Raw genomic sequence first — 22720 nt, forward strand, 5'->3', positions numbered from 1 at the left:
TGAGGGAAATAACCAAGCCATTATAATAATCTATTACTAGATAACCTCTAGCAAAATAATGTTTCCCAATTATAGAAATATAGCACTAAAGACAACATACTACACAAATCTGAGAATCTTCTGGCAAATACAGATAAAAAAAAAGGGAAGATTTAAATTTATTGCATCAAGACAACTAAAAGATCACTTTTTTTTTTTTTAAACAAACACAAGGGACACTAAACCCAAATTTTTCTTCAATGATTCAGATAGAACATGCAATTGTAAGCAACTTTCTAATTTACTCCTACTATAATTTTTTTTTGTTCTCTTGCTATCTTTATTTAAAAAACAGGAATGTAAAGCTTAAGAGTCGGCCCATTTGTGGTTGAGAACCTGGGTTATGCTTGCTTATTGGTTTGCTAACTGTATCCACCAATAAGCAAGCACTATCCATGGTGCTGAACCCAAAATGGGCTGGCTCCTAAGCTTTACATTCTTACTTTTTAAATAAAGATAGCAAGAGAACGAATAAAAATTGTTAGTAGGAGAAAAATAGAAAGTTGCTTAAAATTGAATGCTCTATCTGAATCATTAAAGAAAAAAAAATGGGCTCAGTGTCCCTTTAAATAGACTATTAAAGAAACAAACTGCTGCATTAACAGAACATTACTTTGATTCAGATAGAGCATTCTATTATCTAGATTGCGTTATTCTCTTGGCATCCTTTGTTGAAAAGCATACCTAGGTAATCTTAGGAGCATCAATGCAATACTGGGAGGCGGAGCTAGATGCTGGTGGCTTATTATAAATGCCTCTATGTATTGGCTCACCCGGTGTGTTCAGCTAGCTTTCAGTAGTGCATTGCTGCTCTTATAACAAACTATACCAATAGAACAAAGCACATTTGAAAATAGAAGTGAATTAGAAAGTTGTTTAAAATTGCATGCTCTATCTTAATCATAAAAGTTTAGATTTGAGTTTAATGTACCTTTTAAGTATACTGAATGCACTCAAGTCATTCGATTGTGATTCAGACAGAACAAACACATTTTAAAAAGTTTCCAAATTACATCTTATCAAATTTGCTTCGTTCCCATGGTATTCTTTGTTGAAGAGATACCTAGGTAAGTGTCTGGAGCACTAAATGGCAGGGAATAGTGCTGCCAACTAGTGATCTTGCAAATGGATAACATTCTTGCAAAACTGCTGCATTATTGTTTTCCAGACACTTGCACACTCTTGAGTTTTCGTCCCTGCTTTTCAACAAAAGATATCAATAGGATAGAATTTGATAATAGAAATAAATGCTCCCAATATGCTATTTATATCATCAGAGTGATCACAATCCAACAATCCATATTTGAAAGTTGTTTGCAGATGTTGGGTTTCATGTCCCTTTTAACCCGTTTCCTGAGAATAAAAAGCTCTAAAATGAAATTGTCATAATATGGGATTAGCTGTAAAGGGATCAGTTTCCCTTCGCACAAACCAAATACTGATGTATAATAGAATGAAGAATAATATTTTCTTGTCCTTTTGTGTCTTCTAATGTTAGCTTGGTTCAATGAAAATCAAACTGTGAGTTACTCAAGTGATAAACTGTAGACATTTCAGAAGTCTGTCAACAAACATCAAATGAGCAAAAGGATAGGTGTGGTGACAAAAAAAACTTCAAAAAGGGAAGATCTCAAGTGCCAAATTGGTTGTAGCCAAAACTATCAAAGACAGAAATCTGCAAATCAGAAGAATTGTCCTGGCAATTGTTGAGAACAGAGGGAAATCTATGCCCTATGATCCAGTTGTATGCTCACTCAGATCAAAGAGCCAGCTAAACTGGTGGTTGGTTCCGGGAGTAAAGAAATTGGTTTAAATGAATGTAGAAGTTTCCTTGTTCATCTTTGCAGAAACTGAATGAAATGAAGAGCAATGATGTGCAATATTTGTTGAAATGAAGAGAAGAATGCAGGAAGAAGCCAATATGTTGTTGTCTGCTGCTGAGCGCTCACAATTACATCAGATGTCCTTGACAAAAAATGGGCCTGGTAATTGCATGTCAGATGAAATATCAGAAACGATATAAGGGTCAGCACAATAAGTCCTCTACACTATTAGGACCAGCTACGTTTTGATTTCCTTTTGTTCCTTCTAGATTCCAGGATGGAGAGTCTTTATTTCCTGATATTAGGTACTGGGAGAGGCCCTTGCTAAAGGGGAGGTTTATCTTTAGAAATCTGTTAGTATCAGGATTAGTAAAGCCATGCTGACTTATTTTAAAGGACTTTCCAGTTTCTTTGTGCTTTGTTCTGTTGGTATCCTTTGTTAACAAGTACACCTAAGTAGGCTCCTGACAAGGAATGCACTAATGGGAGCTAGCTGAACACATTGGGTGAGTCAATGACGAGCCATATATGGTCATCAATATTGTGTCATTTCAATGTGAAAAACAATAGAGTATTCCCTGGGGTCTAATGGTAATATCAATCACAGGCAGGGAAAATCACTGATGTCTTGTGGGTGTGTAATGAAGAACATTAGAATGATACTATGCATGTTTAAACGGTGAAGAGGATCCCAGAAGGCAAAGACTTTGTCGAATATGCAGCTTGACCCAGAAGGTCTGCATGTTTATGGATATGCTATTTTATTGTTGCATGCTGCTTGTTCAGATGAATTGCAGTAAGGGAGGTTAGAGAACTAACTACTACATGCACTCGATGAGCAGTGTGGGTGAGACACAGAAGACACTAGTGCTTGATAAGAGCGGTAGGGAAAGACTAAGCGCTATAGAAAATAAGAATCCAGGTGAAAGACTGGGAAACCAGGGGGAACAGAAAGAGAATATAATAGAACACAAAGGGAACATGGGAAAACATTTGAAAGCTAAAGTAGGCGATTACATTTTGTGCAATCAAAAAGGAAGAATCTTGTAAAGTATAAACATGGCTTAACCTTTAAGACTCTTTACTGTGTGTAATGGCAAAGAAAAGTTGATTTGAAGACTTTACATTCATTCATCATGCTGCCTTGTTATGCTTATTTGATTAATTCCTATTTAGATGCCCATTCTTTGTTTGCTGATGTTGGTGCATATGTAAATAGATAATGCAAAATATGAATCTTCCTGTCTTGAAATAAAATATAAACTCTTGGTCCTTTTTATAGTCTGTTTTCTTACATCCAAAGCAGGTAACCTCTTGTAAACGTGATATTTGAAATACTAAATCAGACATTTTTGCAGCTCAGTAATTTAATTTGTTTTCTGTGTATAAATTGTGTATTTCCTAACATTTTGTTTCCTAAGGCCTGGGAAGGTGGCTACCCAGAAATAATAAAGGAAAACAAGCTATTTGAACATTACTACCAGGAGCTAAAGATTGTCCCAGATGGAGAATGGGAGCAGTTTATGTCTGCTTTGCGAGAACCCCTTCCAGCCACTATACGAATCACAGGATACAAAAGGTATACACTGTAAAACTAATACAGTATTTTGCTACTCCCCCCCCCCCCTTACATAGGCAGTAATTCTCATTTAATGAAGAAATATAAAGTTAAAAGGGACATGAAACCCACCCCACTTTTTGTTTACAATTCTTTCTAATTTATTTTTGTTTATCAAATTCACTTTGTTCTTCTGATATCCTTTGTTGAAAACAGGTAGGTAGGCTCAGAAGCATGCACACGTGTCTGCACAAACTGCGGGCATGCAGTGCTCTTGACCAGTGTTTTCAAGCCCCGACTTCTGTGATATCTGATTTAGAGCACAGGTTATGGGTGAGTTGAAGGTAGTAAAAATGGTTACTGATCAGATGATTATTCCACTTGTGCTCTAGTTCAGATATCATGACAATCTGGGCTGTTGGTGTGCCCTGAGGACCCAGAGGCAGAACTTTTTTTCACTTTCTGCAATGAGATTTTTTAAGTGAAATTTTCTGCAGATCATTTTGAAATTTTAAATTAAGCTGTTACAGTAAAGCACCAGTTCAATTGCAATGTGTTGATTAGCTGGAGAATAAAGCATTTTTTTGAAGTTTTATAATATAGTGCAGCAATTGAAAATTGCATTGCACATTAGCTGCAGAGAAAAAATAAATTAAAAAAAAAAGTGTTATGTTTTTATAATGTCTTGATTTAGTCAACAATAATAAATGAAGTGCTGCTTTGCAGCGATGCTCCATATTTGACTGTTCTCTTCAAACCACACTTTGTTCTGGATGCACTTTAAGGAAAACGTACACAGTGCAGCCAGAGCACAGTACAGTTTGAAGACAACCACCTGATGCAGAGCAGCGCTGCAAAGTGAAAGAGCCAGCAGTTCCTGCATGTGTCCCATTCTTTCTGCAGACATGCTGCATTTTCTGCCATGACATCTCACATCACAGCATGTTCTGCCTTGGGGCCTGAGGATTGGAGTTGAAAAACACTGCTGTAGACATAATAGAAGTTAAAAACTTGTTTAAAATTGTATGCTGTGTCTGGATCATGAAAATTTCAATGTACTTTACTTTCCCTTATTAAATGTATACCATTGGGATATTCTTGTCCCTATAAATCACTAAGATTAATTGCTCTTGATGTTTTTGGTTATTTTTGTTTTAAAGCACCAAAGGCATAACTGCCTGCTGTGTTTTTCACGGTCTCTTGAATCTGGTATTCTGTAAACTACAACTGTGTGTGCTACGGTTTTACTTGGGGTGTTCCTGTAGCCCTGTCAGGAGCTACAGTTTGTGTCACTGCTGGTGCAGTTGGGAGGGATGAAGGGAGGTGGGTGGGATGGACGGGACCCTAACTACAGAAAATAAAGAGGAAGGGAATGCTTCACTGAAAAAAAGGGGACTTAGGATGGTTGTTTGGGTCCCTACATAATGATTGTGGGGAGGTGGGGGAGACCCCTACACTACAGAAAAGCAATAAAAAAAAATACATAATTTTAAAACAAACAAAAAAAACATAAACTGGGTACTGGCCGACACCAATGGGAGGGGGAGGGTTAGAGAGCAGTTTGAGAAGGATCAGGGAGGTGGGTCATCCTACACTGCAGAAAATAAATACAATTTATTAAAAAAGTATAAATAAATAAAACTTCTAACTGGCAAGACTGTCTGCACGTACCTGGAATGTGGGTTTGTGGGGGAGTAGAGAGCTGTTTGGGAGGGATTAGGGAGGTGTCAGGTGACGAGGGCAAACCTCATACTAGAATACTATTTACCTTTGCCAGCTAACTAAATTATCCCCTTCACTGCTGGGAATTTCAGAATTGTGGTGCACAGCTGCAATTAGCGATATTCTAATTAACAAAACGCCGGAGGACAGGTTTGAAAACAAGTGGCCTAAATCAACACCTTGGGTTGTTTACTAAAAAAATATATAGTTTTGATAGGTAATTTAAAAAAAACAAAGGCTCTATTTCTCTTTAACCCTTTGAGTGCTAAGCACTTTCCCACCTGGGTGCTAAGATTTTTGTAATGGGCTTTTTTTTTTTTTTTTTCTTTTTTTTTTCAAACCCCCAAGACTTACACTGTTGGAAAGGTTAGGCGATTACCTGTAGCTGCTTAGATGCCTGAGCTACAGGCTTCTAAGCAGCATGCCCCTGCTCCTATACGTAACATTGTTAAGTATTAAGTTGCACAGTGACGTCATCGCGTTATTGCTCGTGACGTCGCCACGCAAAACAGGAAGCCCCGGCGATGCCTGTCACTCTACAGGCACGATCGCCGGGGGAAGGAGCGGGTGGGAGCCCCCAGATATCCCTCAAGGTGGGAGAGTGCTAGTGACGGCTCTGAGCCTTCATTAGCACCAGAGTGGGAAACTTGACGGCTCAGAGCCGTCATTAGCACTCAAAGGGTTAAATGGAGTTATAGCAAAAAAAAATGCTAAACAGTCTTCAGGGTTTTGGTAGTTTTTCTCTGAAATTCCTGGTATTGAAGGGGTTAAAGGGATATGAAACCTTTTTCTTGTTATTCAGACAGACATATAATAGGTACATAGGTAGGCTCAGAACCAATGCACTACTGTGCGCTAGCTGCTTGTCACTGCTCAGCTAGGCCCCAGTAGAGCATTGTTCTCCTTTTAAAAAGGATACCAAGAGAGAGAAGCAAATTTGGTAATACAAATTAATCTGAGATTGGAATATTGTGTGCTCTATCTGAAACCCAAAAGTTTTGTTTTATGATCATGTCCCTTTAAGGTCTATCTCTCAGCTCTGTATGTCTATTTTATAAAATCTATATTTCAGGATGAATAACATATCATTTTCCCTTTTGAGGAACATTATATGTCTGCTACTACCGATTTCTAGTTTGATGTGTTGCTTTATTTTTTTTTTATTTTTTTTTTCCCCCAGCCATGCCAAAGAAATTCTTCATTGTCTCAAAGACAAATACTTCAAAGAATTACAAGACCTAGAGGTTGATGGTCAGAAATTAGAAGCGCCTCAGCCGCTAAGCTGGTAAGAAATCTAAACTGCAATATTTATTGTTCAATTAGAGATCTTGTAAATCTGTATACAAATGCAGTTGCAAGACATACTCTAATTTTTCAGTTGATGACTATGTATAGGCATAATATCTGAATATAAATACAATATATAAAATTAATTGCTGACGTCCACTCATGTTTTCAGCAAACGTTAAAATGAGCAGTGTAGAAATGTGCTAATTTACAAAGCTCGCATGTTCATTTTTCATCCATGGCTGTGTAACTTCCACCATAGCTTGAATTTGTTGTAGAGATGGGGTAATCCTGTCTGATCACTGTTGGTAAGAGCTATTCACATGTTGTTCAATCTTGAATTGCAATGAGGTAAAATCATGTTATGGTAGGTTTATTTTCTACATTACTTTTGCTAATTTATTTTTGCTTCTCAGGTATCCAGAAGAGCTTGCCTGGCATACAAACCTGAGCAGGAAGATCATCCGTAAATCCCCAGAACTGGAAAAGTTTCATCATTTTCTTGTCAGCGAAACTGAATCTGTAAGATAATTGCAGCATAACTTTTTGCTCCCCCCCCTCCATTTAAAAAAAAAAAAAAAAAAAAATGATACATAAGTTGTAAAAAAGCTTTTACATATTTTAAGAACTTATTTCCACCTAATATATCATTACTTTTAAAGGGTCATTAAAGGGATAGGAAAGTGAAAAAAAAAACTTGCCTGTTTCATCAGAACGTGTTATTTTAAGACCCTTTTAAATTCACTTATATTTTGAAATGTGCTTTGTTCTCTTTGTTGAAAAAAAGAATATGCACATATCCTACACTAGTGGGAGATAGCTGCTTATTAGTGCCTGCACACATTTGTCAATCGTGATTGGGCAACTAGATGTGTTCATCTAGTTGCCAGTAGTGTAATGTTATTAGCTCGCCCATGTGCATTGCTTTTTCTGCAACAAAAGATACAAATAGAATTAAGCAAATTAGATAATAGAAGTAAATTAGAAAGTGGTTTTAAAATTGTATGTTCTGAATCATGAAAGAGAAAATATTTAGGGTTCAAGTCCCTTTAAGAAAAATGTGCTGGCACAGGGAGGTAGAAGATAAACTAAATAGATAATCCCATGTTATAGAAATACAGGTAGAAAACCCTTTATGCAAACTGAGACTGGAAAAGGTTTGGATTTTGGAATATTTTTATCTGCTGTTCAATGAGACAGTTTGGAGAGTAAATGGAACCAAGTGTAAACCACAATATTTTATGTAATTTAGGCAATATTTACATGTCATAATACAGCTTATACATGTGACCTAAAGGTAGTTTTTTATATTTTTATTACTTTTGTATACATAGTAACCTCAGAAAGATAGTACAGTACTGTAATTTAGGTAATTGTTGTTTTAAATAAATATAGACTATTTGCATTTTAGAACAAAAAAAAAAAACAGGCAGATGAGTTTTTTTTTTTGTAAAAATAGCAGTCTGTACATACCGTTTCAAAGTGCACTGTAACATTGTGTAAGGATAAGCACTGCCTCTGTGTTTGTGCTTGCTTGTGCTTAATTTATGATCTTGCTTGTATCTGGGCCATAATGATATGCGTGCATACATGGTTTTAGGCATAAGCAATTATTTGTTTCTGGGATTTATGTAAAAAAAAAAAAGGTGGGTACAAATAAAAATAAAAAGCTACTTTATGCAAACGCACAATAATAATGAGGCTGCAGAGACATGACAACATTTAGTATGCTGCTATGCCATACAACTTCAAAAGTATTTAATGAGATTTAATTTTCATATACTGGGAAAGTGTGTGAGATAAGTTAATGTTAATTGGTAAAAGTTATAGGAGATACTTTCCATTAACTTGTTTGTTAAACTCTGTGTTCAGGCAACAAATAGTTTTTTTCAACTTCTTTATAAAAAATTGTACTTTTCTTTACTTTTTTTGCTTAGGGCAACATTAGCCGTCAAGAGACAGTCAGTATGATTCCTCCTGTCCTTCTCAATGTTCAGCCTCATCACAAGGTGAGTGATCACTTGGTAAAACATGCATTGTATACCTGGCTAGATTTCTTAAAACATAGTCACCTTTTGTTTTCCAAAAATGGCATGCTGAGGTCATCAAATCAGTTTATAATACAGATACCTATTTTATGTATCGTTGGCAGTAACCTTTATAGTTTGACTGCATATACCATTCAGCCATAGGTGTTTTTATTCCTATCTCAGTTTTAGCTAAATAATGGCTACTTATGTAGTAATCTTATTTCTTTCATGTAATTAGCAAGAGTCCATGAGCTAGTGACGTATGGGATATACATTCCTACCAGGAGGGGCAAAGTTTCCCAAACCTCAAAATGCCTATAAATACACATCTCACCACACCCACAAATCAGTTTTACAAACTTTGCCTCCTATGGAGGTGGTGAAGTAAGTTTGTGCTAGATTCTACGTTGATATGCGCTCCGCAGCAGGTTGGAGCCCGGTTTTCCTCTCAGCGTGCAGTGAATGTCAGAGGGATGTGAGGAGAGTATTGCCTATTTGAATTCAATGATCTCCTTCTACGGGGGTCTATTTCATAGGTTCTCTGTTATCGGTCGTAGAGATTCATCTCTTACCTCCCTTTTCAGATCGACGATATACTCTTATATATACCATTACCTCTACTGATTCTCGTTTCAGTACTGGTTTGGCTTTCTACTACAGGTAGATGAGTGTCCTGGGGTAAGTAAGTCTTATTTTCTGTGACACTCTAAGCTATGGTTGGGCACTTTTATATAAAGTTCTAAATATATGTATTCAAACATTTATTTGCCTTGACTCAGGATGTTCAACGTTCCTTATTTCAGACAGTCAGTTTCATATTTGGGATAATGCATTTGAATCAATCAATTTTTTTCTTACCTTAAAATTTGACTTTTTTTCCTGTGGGCTGTTAGGCTCGCGGGGGCTGAAAATGCTTCATTTTATTGCGTCATTCTTGGCGCGGACTTTTTTGGCGCAAATTTTTTTTTCTGTTTCCGGCGTCATACGTGTCGCCGGAAGTTGCGTCATTTTTGACGTTTTTTTTGCGCCAAAAGTGTCGGCGTTCCGGATGTGGCGTCATTTTTGGCGCCAAAAGCATTTAGGCGCCAAATAATGTGGGCGTCTTTTTTTGGCGCTAAAAAATATGGGCGTCACTATTGTCTCCACATTATTTAAATCTCATTATTTATTGCTTCTGGTTGCTAGAAGCTTGTTCACTGGAATTTTTTCCCATTCCTGAAACTGTCATTTAAGGAATTTGATCAATTTTGCTTTATATGTTGTTTTTTCTATTACATATTGCAAGATGTCCCAGATTGACACTGAGTCAGAAGATACTTCTGGAAAAAACGCTGCCTGGTGCTGGATCTACCAAAGTTAAGTGTATCTGTTGTAAACTTGTGGTATCTGTTCCTCCAGCTGTTGTTTGTAATGAATGTCATGACAAACTTGTTAATGCAGATAATATTTCCTTTAGTAATGTTACATTACCTGTTGCGGTTCCGTCAACATCTAATACTCAGAGTGTTCCTGTTAACATAAGAGATTTTGTTTCTAAATCCATTAAGAAGGCTATGTCTGTTATTCCCCCTTCTAGTAAACGTAAAAGGTCTTTTAAAATTTCTCATTTTTCAGATGAATTTTTAAATGAACATCATCATTCTGATTCTGATAGTGGTTCCTCTGGTTCAGAGGATTCTGTCTCAGAGGTTGATGCTGATAAATCTTCATATTTGTTCAAAATGGAATTTATTCGTTCTTTACTTAAAGAAGTCTTAATTGCATTAGAAATAGAGGATTCTGGTCCTCTTGATACTAAATCTAAACGTTTAAATAAGGTTTTTAAATCTCCTGTAGTTATTCCAGAAGTTTTTCCTGTCCCTGATGCTATTTCTGAAGTAATCTCCAGGGAATGGAATAATTTGGGTAATTCATTTACTCCTTCTAAACGTTTTAAGCAATTATATCCTGTGCCATCTGACAGATTAGAATTTTGGAACAAAATCCCTAAGGTTGATGGGGCTGTCTCTACTCTTGCTAAACGTACTACTATTCCTACGGCAGATAGTACTTCCTTTAAGGATCCTTTAGATAGGAAGATTGAATCCTTTCTAAGAAAAGCTTACTTATGTTCAGGTAATCTTCTTAGACCTGCTATATATTTAGCGGATGTTGCTGCAGCTTCAACTTTTTGGTTAGAAGCTTTAGCGCAACAAGTAACAGATCATAATTCTCATAGCATTATTAATCTTCTTCAACATGCTAATAACTTTATTTGTGATGCCATCTTTGATATCCTTAGAGTTGATGTCAGGTATATGTCTCTAGCTATTTTAGCTAGAAGAGCTTTATGGCTTAAAACTTGGAATGCTGATATGTCTTCTAAGTCAACTTTGCTTTCCCTTTCTTTCCAGGGTAATAAATTATTTGGTTCTCAGTTGGATTCTATTATCTCAACTGTTACTGGAGGGAAAGGAACTTTTTTACCACAGGATAAAAAATCTAAAGGTAAATTTAGGTCTAATAATCATTTTCGTTCCTTTCGTCACAATAAGGAACAAAAGCCTGATCCTTCACCCACAGGAGCGGTATCAGTTTGGAAACCATCTCCAGTCTGGAATAAATCCAAGCCTTTTAGAAAACAAAAGCCAGCTCCCAAGTCCACATGAAGGTGCGGCCCTCATTCCAGCCCAGCTGGTAGGGGGCAGATTACGATTTTTCAAAGAAATTTGGATCAATTCATTTCACAATCTTTGGATTCAAAACATTGTTTCAGAAGGGTACAGAATTGGCTTCAAAATAAGGCCTCCTGCAAAGAGATTTTTTCTTTCCCGTGTCCCAGTAAATCCAGCGAAGGCTCAAGCATTTCTGAAATGTGTTTCAGATCTAGAGTTGGCTGGAGTAATTATGCCAGTTCCAGTTCTGGAACAGGGGCTGGGGTTTTATTCAAATCTCTTCATTGTACCAAAGAAGGAGAATTCCTTCAGACCAGTTCTGGATCTAAAAATATTGAATCGTTATGTAAGGATACCAACATTCAAAATGGTAACTATAAGGACTATCCTGCCTTTTGTTCAGCAAGGGCATTATATGTCCACAATAGATTTACAGGATGCATATCTGCATATTCCGATTCATCCAGATCACTATCAGTTTCTGAGATTCTCTTTCCTAGACAAGCATTACCAGTTTGTGGCTCTGCCGTTTGGCCTAGCAACAGCTCCAAGAATTTTTACAAAGGTTCTCGGTGCCCTTCTGTCTGTAATCAGAGAACAGGGTATTGTGGTATTTCCTTATTTGGACGATATCTTGGTACTTGCTCAGTCTTCAGAATCTCTAGCAGAATCTCATACGAATCGACTTGTGTTGTTTCTTCAAGATCATGGTTGGAGGATCAATTTACCGAAAAGTTCATTGATTCCTCAAACAAGGGTAACCTTTTTAGGTTTCCAGATAGATTCAGTGTCCATGACTCTGTCTCTGACAGACAAGAGGCGTCTAAAATTGATCTCAGCTTGTCGAAACCTTCAATCACAATCATTCCCTTCGGTAGCCTTATGCATGGAAATTCTAGGTCTTATGACTGCTGTATCGGACGCGATCCCCTTTGCTCGTTTTCACATGCGACCTCTTCAGCTCTGTATGCTGAACCAGTGGTGCAGGGATTACACAGATATCTCAATTAATATCTTTAAAACCGATTGTACGACACTCTCTGACGTGGTGGACAGATCACCATCGTTTAGTTCAGGGGGCTTCTTTTGTTCTTCCGACCTGGACTGTAATTTCAACAGATGCAAGTCTGACAGGTTGGGGAGCTGTTTGGGGGTCTCTGACAGCACAAGGGGTTTGGGAATCTCAGGAGGTGAGATTACCAATCAATATTTTGGAAATCCGTGCAATTTTCAGAGCTCTTCAGTCATGGCCTCTTCTAACGACAGAATCGTTCATTTGTTTTCAGACAGACAATGTCACAACTGTGGCATACATTAATCATCAAGGAGGGACTCACAGTCCTCTGGCTATGAAAGAAGTATCTCGAATACTGGTATGGGCGGAATCCAGCTCCTGTCTAGTTTCTGCGGTTCATATCCCAGGTATAGACAATTGGGAAGCGGATTATCTCAGTCGCCAAACGTTACATCCGGGCGAATGGTCTCTTCACCCAGAGGTTTTTCTTCAGATTGTTCAAATGTGGGGACTTCCAGAAATAGATCTGATGGCTTCCCATCTAAACAAGAAACTTCCCAGGTATCTGTCCAGATCCAGGGATCCTCAAGCGGAAGCAGTGGATGCATTGTCACTTCCTTGGAAGTATCATCCTGCCTATATCTTTCCGCCTCTAGTTCTTCTTCCAAGAGTAATCTCCAAGATTCTGAAGGAATGCTCGTTTGTTCTGCTGGTGGCTCCAGCATGGTCTCACAGGTTTTGGTATGCGGATCTTGTCCGGATGGCCTCTTGCCAACCATGGACTCTTCCGTTAAGACCAGACCTTCTGTCGCAAGGTCCTTTTTTCCATCAGGATCTCAAATCCTTAAATTTGAAGGTATGGAGATTGAACGCTTGATTCTTAGTCAAAGAGGTTTCTCTGACTCTGTGATTAATACTATGTTACAGGCTCGTAAATCTGTATCTAGGAAGATATATTATAGAGTCTGGAAAACTTACATTTCTTGGTGTCTTTCTCATCACTTTTCCTGGCATTCTTTTAGAATTCCGAGAATTTTACAGTTTCTTCAGGATGGTTTGGATAAAGGTTTGTCTGCAAGTTCCTTGAAAGGACAAATCTCTGCTCTTTCTGTTCTTTTTCATAGAAAGATTGCTAATCTTCCTGATATTCATTGTTTTGTACAAGCTTTGGTTCGTATAAAACCTGTCATTAAGTCAATTTCTCCTCCTTGAAGTTTGAATTTGGTTCTGGGGGCTCTTCAAGCTCCTCCGTTTGAACCTATGCATTCATTAGACATTAAATTACTTTCTTGGAAAGTTTTGTTTCTTTTGGCCATCTCTTCTGCTAGAAGAGTTTTCGGAATTATCTGCTCTTTCTTGTGAGTCTCCTTTTCTGATTTTTCATCAGGATAAGGCGGTGTTGCGAACTTCTTTTAAATTTTTACCTAAGGTTGTGAATTCTAACAACATTAGTAGAGAAATTGTGGTTCCTTCATTATGTCCTAATCCTAAGAATTCTAAGGAGAGATCATTGCATTCTTTGGATGTAGTTAGAGCTTTGAAATATTATGTTGAAGCTACTAAGAGTTTCCGAAAGACTTCTAGTCTATTTGTTATCTTTTCTGGTTCTAGGAAAGGTCAGAAGGCCTCTGCCATTTCTTTGGCATCTTGGTTGAAATCTTTATTTCATCATGCTTATGTCGAGTCGGGTAAAACTCCGCCTCAAAGGATTTCAGCTCATTCTACTAGGTCAGTTTCTACTTCCTGGGCGTTTAGGAATGAAGCTTCGGTTGATCAGATTTGCAAAGCAGTAACTTGGTCTTCTTTGCATACTTTTACTAAATTCTACCATTTTGATGTGTTTTCTTCTTCTGAAGCAGTTTTTGGTAGAAAAGTACTTCAGGCAGCTGTTTCAGTTTGATTCTTCTGCTTATAATTTCAGTTTTTTTCATTATAAGATTTAAACTTTATTTTGAGTGTGGATTATTTTCAGCGGAATTGGCTCTCTTTATTTTATCCCTCCCTCTCTAGTGACTCTTGCGTGGAAGATCCACATCTTGGGTAGTCATTATCCCATACGTCACTAGCTCATGGACTCTTGCTAATTACATGAAAGAAAACATAATTTATGTAAGAACTTACCTGATAAATTAATTTCTTTCATATTAGCAAGAGTCCATGAGGCCCACCCTTTTTTGTGGTGGTTATGATTTTTTTGTATAAAGCACAATTATTCCAATTCCTTATTTTTTATGCTTTCACACTTTTTTCTTATCAGCCCACTTCTTGGCTATACGTTAAACTGATTTGTGGATGTGGTGAGGGGTGTATTTATAGGCATTTTGAGGTTTGGGAAACTTTGCCCCTCCTGGTAGGAATGTATATCCCATACGTCACTAGCTCATGGACTCTTGCTAATATGAAAGAAATGAATTTATCAGGTAAGTTCTTACATAAATTATGTTTTTCTTTCACAATACAGAGAAAAGTGATTTTTTTTTTTTATTAACAGTCTCCCATGTGGAAACACACACATAAAAAAAAAAAAAAAAAAAAAAAAAAGAGGAATGTCATAAAATTGTAAGTCAAATGATAAGGCCTATTTATCATTTTATAACATATTCCAAATATTATCATTATCATTTATTTGTATAGCGCCGCAAAATTCTGTAGCGCTGGGTACAGTGATAGGGGTATACAACTCCAATTAAAGTGACTGTAAAACAACTTGAGATTTGTATATAAAATGTTTAGTTATGCTACATTAAACACATTTGCAATTTTTTTCATTATTCTTTTGCCTCTTTATATAATTTTTCTCCGAAAACAGCAATTTCTAATTCCCAGAAGTTGAACTGCACCCGACTGACTTTTCAAGGCTAACTCTGCTGTATATTTGTCCCTCATTTGGGTTTAAATTATAACAACTGCAACATAATGCACTCTGTACTAACCTTGTGGTCTGTGGTCTAAAGCCCAGATTGGCTCCTCCAAATAAGGCAAATGGTGGGTGAAGTTTGGCTCTTGAAATATAACTGCAGTAAAAAGGATGTTAATTTGGTTTAAAACCATTAAGAATTGGCTGATATGTTCCATATCAACACAACAGAAATGTCTTGTAATTCCGTGTTCAATGTCCCTTTTAAGCAAATAAAACACATCCTCCATTAAAAGAGGAATATTAGAAGATCAAATTGTTTCACTCATGTATAATTAGGCACAAAATGTCAAGTTTTAAAAGATCAGGACAACTCGGATATGTCAAGTTATTACATCCATGTCGAAAAAACTAAAAATGTGAATTCTTAGTGTACAAAGATGAAGGGGCATCCTAATACAAAAACAAAATGCTTTAATCCATTAACGTTGTTTTTGGCAAAGGCCCCTTGTTAATTGTGTTTTCTGCAAATGGATTTAAATACATAATTAAGTCCCACTTGGGTACCCGGAACAGAAGATATTGCATGTGTTGTCTTTCAAGCAGGACTGTGTCTGTTTTGGAATCTTTAGGCCATATTAGATACTAAAGAAAAGGATTGAAGAATTTAAATAACATTAAAGGGACATAATACTCATATGCTAAATCACTTGAAACTGATGCAGTATAACTGTAAAAAGCTTAGCGCTGCTGAATCTGTTGGCGCTCTAGAAATAACCAATAATAATAATATCACCTGAGCATCCTTATGTAAAGGAAGATATTTTACCTTACAATCTCCTCAGCTCAGCAGAGTAAGTTCTGTGAAAAAAGTTATACTTCAGCTGCTGCCCAGCTGCAGGTAAAATAAAATGAAGAAATGAACAGCAGCCAGTCGGCATCAACAGTGCTGAAGTCATGAACTCTCTTACTGTGATCTCATGAGATTTGACTTAAAGGGACAGTCTAGTATAAATTAAACTTTCATTATTCAGATAGGACTTTTAATTTTAATCAACTTTCCAATTTACTTTTATCATCAAATTTGCTTTTTTCTCTTGGTAGTCTTAGCTTAAACTAAACATAGTTAGGCTCATATGCTTATTTCTAATCCTTTGAGGGCTGCCTCTTATCACAGGCTTTTTAAATCTCTTCAACACAAAGACAGAAAGTGCATGTGGGCCATATAGATAACACTGTGTTCAGGCATAGGGGGTTATTTAAGATTTAGCACAAAACAATGTTAAATGAAAGACAATAGATAATAAACGGTCACAATCATGTGATCAGGGGGCTGGAAGAAGGTTCTTAGATACAAGGTAATCAGAGGTAAAAAGTATATTAATATAACTGTGTTTGTTGTGCAAAACTGGGGAATGAGTAATAAAGGGATTATCTATCTTTTAAAACAATAACAATTTAATGGTAGACTGTCCCTTTAACTATCATGAGATTTCATTGTAAACTTCCTTAAACTGAAAAGGGAAATGACATGAGTTCACAAGGCTCAACCCCTTAGCTGTCCCGGGACAGACATACTGATTTGCTGCTTAGAAGTCCTTTACAATGGGATGTGGCTACTGAGGAACTTTTGAGGTAAAATATCTTTCTTTTTTTACATAGAGATGTTTAGGTGATATTTTCTAGTCCGCTTTTTACAGCTATGCTGCATCACTTTCAAGTGTTTAAACATTTGGGTATCATGGTCCTTTAAGGGCACCATGTACAAACGGTCAAGCAGACAAGTTTCTCAACTCGATAAGTTGTCAGCTCGCCATCGCAACATCCGGGCAGTGGACAAACGTGAGCTGCTGCTTGTATGTATCATTACACGTTCAAGTGAGCGTGTAATGCACACCCCTTCTCTCGTGCGACCAATTGTGTGAGAAGGGACTGTCAATCACAGAGAGCGAGATCTCTGTGATTTCCTCTCGCTACCTCAGAGGGGGTGTAGACTGTAAGAAGCAGCAGTCTAATGACTGCTGCTTCTTACTGTGTGGGAAGCAGGCTCGCATATGCGAACCTGCCTCCCAAGAGCTCTGGAGCAGCTTTCGCTGCTTAGTACATGGAGCCCGAAAAGTGGAACAGGATAAAAGCAAAATGAAAAACTTAGGGACAGTAAAGTCAAAATCAAATTTTAATGATTAAGATAGAGCTTTCAATTTTAAACAACCTTCCATTTACTTCTATTTAATTTGTTTTGTTCTCTTGGTATATTTTGTTTAAAGAATACCTTGGTAGGCCTGGGACAACAATGCACTGCTGGAAGCTAGCTGCTGATTTGGTGGCTGCACATTTATGCCTCTTGTATTTGGCTCACCAATGTGTTCAGCTAGCTCCCATTAGTGCATTGATGTTCCTTAAACAAAAGTTACAAAGAGAAGAAAACAATTTGGCAATAGAAGTAAATTGGAAAGTTAGTTAAAATTGTATGCATTGAATCATGAAAGAAAAATTTAGTGTTTCATGTCCCTTTTTAACTATTGTCTCATATTTTTACAACACAGCTGTAATAGTTGTAAAGTGAAATTTGGTGGTAAATATAGAATTTCCATCTAAAGGGGAGGAGAGTCCACGGCTTCATTCATTACTGTTGGGAATTAAGAACCTGGCCACCAGGAGGAGGCAAAGACACCCCAACCAAAGGCTTAAATACCTCCCCCACTTCCCTCATCCCCCCCCCAGTCATTCTTTGCCTTTCGTCACAGGAGGACGGCAGAGAAGTGCCGAAGATCGGAGTAGTCTCTTTTGGAGGGTAGTACTCTTCGGAATGGAGCTTGAGTTTAAGTAGTCCGGAGATGCATGGGCGAGTCTTTCTGAGAAACCATCCCGACTCATATTAACGGCTCCACAAGCAATCAGTGTTGATGAGTTTCACTGCCTGCTTTTTACACTCAAGTCCATATCAGGAGTGAGGCTATTAACCTGTTCCACGGCGTAGATTCTGGTAAGATCGTTTAATTTTTTTATTGCATATTGATAACACGGAAGACAGGGTCACAGTGTGACGCCTTTTTATCTTTATAGAATCAAGGGTTAATATTCCTAGTAAGGGGATTATACATGATATTGTTTGTGTCATTGCTGTGTTATATGTGAGATGAGGCTCTGGCAATGTGTGGAACTTTCAGGTGACTTATGGGAGTATGGGGCAATCGTTTTTTGGCACGTTTTCTCCTTAGGTAGGGGCGGTCCTGCCGAGCATTCCATGTGACCGGGTGTGGCTATCTATCTCTCTTGATCAGCGGTGCAGGAGATGAAATGGTTTCTGTAGTCCGGGTCATAGGAGGTGGTAAGTGCCCCGGCCATTGGAGGTTATAAAGGTGCCTATTTATTAAGTTAATCTAGTCCGTAATAAAAGCGCAAGCTATGGAGGACTCTGACGCGTTAGAGGTGTTCTCCCTCTTTAACAAGATCTCATTCCTGTGTTTATTGTGAGGAGGTTCTGGTAGATCAGCCTGCTCAACTATGTTCCACATGCCTTAATAAAGTTACGACATATAAAAGTAAACGGATGTCTAGTACTACTTAGCTGTCCACCTCTGAGGGTTCCCCGTCCCGTGAGGTGCGTTCCCTGCATTCATCTCCAATTACACATGCAGCGCCCCAGGGTCCAACCATTACTCCTGTGGGAGAGATTCGTTGGCCGTCTGCAGTTGATCCACAAAATCTAACAGCGGTATCGAAAGTGATCCATGCCTTGCCACGTTCTGCTAAGCGCAAGCGTAGGGCGTATCATGGCGGCCCGGTCCAGGGGTTGTTTACGCTTGTGGAAACTTCTGATCTGTTATACGATGACGAGGCCCACTCCGACTCTTCGGAGGAGGCCCCTTCTGGGTCGGAGTCCGTGTCATCTAAACCTCCGGCTGCAGAGGAGCCTGACTTTAGGATTAGGATGGAAAATTTGCGCTTTTTGCTGAAACAAGTTCTTGCTACTCTGGAGGTTCCGCAACCGAAACTTCCAGAAGAACCTGCGATTCCTAAGTTTGATAAGGTGTATGAGGACAGGGTGGTACCTCAGGCCTTCCCAGTTCCTGTTAAGATGGCAAATATTAAGAATGAATGGGAGCGATTAGGTTCTTCCTTTTCCCCTTCTTCCTTTAAGAAATTGTTCCCTGTCCTGGACTTTCAGCTGGAGCTGTGGGGTACTGTCCCTAAGGTTGATGGTGCTATCTCCACGCTTGCAAAGCAGACAACTATTCCCCTCGAGGATAGTTTGTGGTTTAAAGAGAGTTTCAACACGCAGGGTTTGTTTTTCAGCCAGCAGCGACTGTAGACGCGGTCGCCGGTGCTGCAACATACTGGTGTGAATCCCTGTGTGAAATGGTCGAGGGGGAGACTTCCATCGACGAGATACAGGATAAGATTAAGGCGCTGAAGATCGCCAATTCTTTCATATGTGATGCCAATATGCAAATTATTCGCCTGAACACTAAGGTGTCAGGTTTTTCCGTTTTAGCTCGCAGGGCTCTGTGGCTAAAGTCTTGGTCTGCGGACATGACCTCTAAGTCTAGGCTGTAGATTCTGTTCGGTCCAGGATTGGATTCGATCATATCCACGGTTACGGGAGGCAAGGGATCTTTCCTACCGCAGGATAAGAAGGCTAAGCCTAAAGGATCTACTTTTCCCCCTTTCGTGCGGACAAGGCCCAGCGCCAGCAGCCCGGCGAGAAAGCAGACCAGTCCAAGGGAACTTGGAAACCGGCTCATTCTTGGAACAAGTCTAAGCAGAGCAAAAAGCCCGCCGAGACAAAATCGGCATGAAGGGGCGGCCCCCGACTGGTCTCCGAACCAAGTAGGGGGCAGATTATCTCTTTTCTAAGAAGTCTGGTTGCAGGACGTTCAGGATCCTTGGGTTCTGGAGTTTGTTTCCCAGGGTTACAGGATAGGGCTCAGATCCCATCCGCCCAGGGGCAGATTCCTCCTATCAAACCTGTCTTCAAGACTGGAAAAGAGAGAAGCCTTTCTAGAATGTGTGAGAGATCTCTCCTCTCTAGGTGTTATCGTACCAGTACCCCAAGGAGAAGGTGGTCTAGGGTACTATTCAAATCTTTTTTTAAACAAGTTTCTGAGTGTTCCATCGTTCAAAATGAAAACAAACCAATCTTTTCTGCCCCTAGTTCAAGAGGGGACAGTTCATGACAACTATAGACTTGAAGGACGCTTACCTTCATGTGCCAATCCACAGGGACCACTTCAAGATTTGTGTTTCTGGACCAACACTTCCAGTTTGTGGACCTGGACCAACACTTCCAGTTTGTGGCGCTAGACCAACATTTCTGGACCAACACTTCTAGGTTCTGGGGACGCTACTTGCAGTGGCCAGAGCCAGAGGCATTGCTGTGGCGCCCTATCTGGACGACATCCTAGTCCAGGCACCGTTGCTCAGTCTAGCAGAGGATCAATCGAGGGCTCTTCTTTTTCTCCAATCTCACTGTTGGAAGATCATCTCAGGAAAGAGTTCCCTGGTTCCCAGCAACAGGGTGTAGTTCCTGGGCATAATAGACTCTCTGCCCATAAAAATATTTCTCACAGACCATCGACACAGGAAGATTGTGTCCTCCTGTCTTGCCCATCGGTGGCTCAGTGTATTGAGGTGATCGCACTCATGATTTCCAGCATAGACGTCATTCCATTCGCAGGGTTCCATCTCAATCTTCAATTGTGCATGTTGAGACAGTGGAACAGCGATCATTCAGATCCATCACAGCAGATATCCATGGATCTGCCTCTCTTGGTGGATCCATCCGGTGCAGCTGTCCATGGGGACGTGCTTCTTGAGACCGTCCAGGGAGATTGTGACCATGGACGCGAGTCTGGCAGGATGGGGAGCTTTTTGGGGTGCCAGGATGGCACAAGGAAAATGGTCCTTCCGATAAATATTCTGGAACTGAGCAATCTACAATGCTCTGAAGGCATGGCTTATTCTGGGGTCGTTCAGCTTCATCAGATACCAGACCGACCACATTACCTCGGTGGCTTACATCAACCATCAGGGGGGTATGAGGAGCTCCCTAGCTATGAGAGAGATGTATTGCATCTTCGAGTCCCACAGCTGCTAGCTCTCAGCGATGCACATTCCAAGTGTGGACAACTGGGAAGCAGACTTTCTCAGCAGACAATCCTTCCATCTGGGGAAATGGTCCCTTCACCCCGAAGTGTTTGCAGAGATTTGTCTCAGATGGGGATCGCCAGAGTTAGATCTCCTGGTGTCCAAACTCAATTGCAAGCTACCCCGATACGGGTCGAGGTCCAGGGATCCCCAGTCAGAGCTAATAGATGCCTTAGCGGTGCCTTGGGGGTTCAGCCTAGCTTACATTTTTCCACCATTACCACTTCTACCTCATGTTGTGGCACAAATCAAACAGGAGCGAGCTTCGGCCATTTTGATTGCTCTGTCGTGGCCGCGGAGGACGTGGTTTGCGGATCTGTTGGGGATGTCATCCTCTCCGCCGTGGAGGTTACCTTATCGCAGGGATCTGCTGGAACAGGGCCCCTTTCAACATCAAAATCTTGATTCTCTGAGGCTGACTGCATGGGGATTGAATGCCTAGTCTTGGCCAAGAGAGGCTTTTTGGAAAGTGTGATTGATACTCTAATTCAGGCAAGGAAGACAGTCACTCGTCGCATCTACCATAAGATGTGGAGGACTTGTCCTGGTGTGTGAAGCATGGATATCCTTGGCATAAGATGAAGGTATCCAGGATTCTGTCCTTTCTCCAAGACGGTTTGGAGAAGGGTTTTGCCGTTAGTTCCTTAAAGGGACATATTTCGGCATTGTCGGCCTTGTTGCATAGGAGACTCGCTGAGCTCCCTGACATCCAATCCTTTGTTCAGGTCCTGTCTAGAATCAGGCCTGTCTTTAGATAGTGTGCTCCCCCGTGGAGCTTAAACTTGGTCCTTAAGGTTTTGCAGAGGGTTCAGTTTGAGCCTATGCATTCCATTGACATTATGATTCTGTCCTGGAAGGTTCTCTTCCTGTTGGCCTTTGCATCGGCATGCAGAGTATCTGAACTGGCTGCCTTGCAATTGTGAGCCGCCTTATCTGTTTTTTTTCATGCAGATAAGGCTGTGCTTCTCACTGGTTTGGGGTTTCTTCGAAAGTTGGTGTCTAACCGTAACATCAATCAGGAAATAGTGGTTCCGGCTTTGTGTCCTAACCCTTCTTCTTCTAAGGAGAGGTTACATCATTATCTGGATGTGGTTCGTGCCTTAAAGTTCTATCTTCAGGCTACAAAGAATTTTAGACAGTCTACATCTCTCTTTGTGGTGTATTCAGGGAAGCGCAAGGGGCAGAGGGCCTCTTCTACTACTTTGTCCTTTTGGTTGAGGAGCTTGATTCACTTAGCCTATCAGAAAGCGGGACATAAGCCTCCTCAGAGGATCACGGCTCATTCAACTAGAGCTGTGGCTTCGTCTTGAGCCTTCAAGAATTAGGCCTCTATGGAGCAAATTTTGTAAGGCGGCTACCTGGTCCTCACTCACTTTTACAAAGTTTTACAAATTTGACGTTTTTGCTTCTGCGGAAGCTGTTTTTGGGAGGAAGGTTTTGCAGGCTGTGGTGCCCTCTGATTAGGGTCCGCCTTTTTTACCCTCCCGGTTTCATTGTGTCCTCTAGAGCTTGGGTATATGTTCCCAACAGTAATGAATGAAGCCGTGGACTCACCTCCCCTTTAGATGGAAACCATAAAATATGC

General features: G+C 39.7%; 1 protein-coding gene across 1 annotated transcript in view; it reads left to right on the forward strand.

The window, feature by feature from the left end:
- Window positions 1–22720, forward strand: part of NSUN2 (NOP2/Sun RNA methyltransferase 2) — a 232377-nt gene that overhangs the window by 3842 nt on the left and 205815 nt on the right. Inside the window, exons 2-5 of the mRNA XM_053714578.1 lie at window positions 3284–3441; window positions 6323–6427; window positions 6846–6951; window positions 8367–8438. Coding sequence (XP_053570553.1) covers window positions 3284–3441; window positions 6323–6427; window positions 6846–6951; window positions 8367–8438 — 441 coding nt within the window. The remainder of the gene's footprint in view (window positions 1–3283; window positions 3442–6322; window positions 6428–6845; window positions 6952–8366; window positions 8439–22720) is intronic.

Source organism: Bombina bombina, chromosome 5 (assembly GCF_027579735.1).
Source record: "Bombina bombina isolate aBomBom1 chromosome 5, aBomBom1.pri, whole genome shotgun sequence".
In the NCBI taxonomy this organism is placed as follows: domain Eukaryota; kingdom Metazoa; phylum Chordata; class Amphibia; order Anura; family Bombinatoridae; genus Bombina; species Bombina bombina.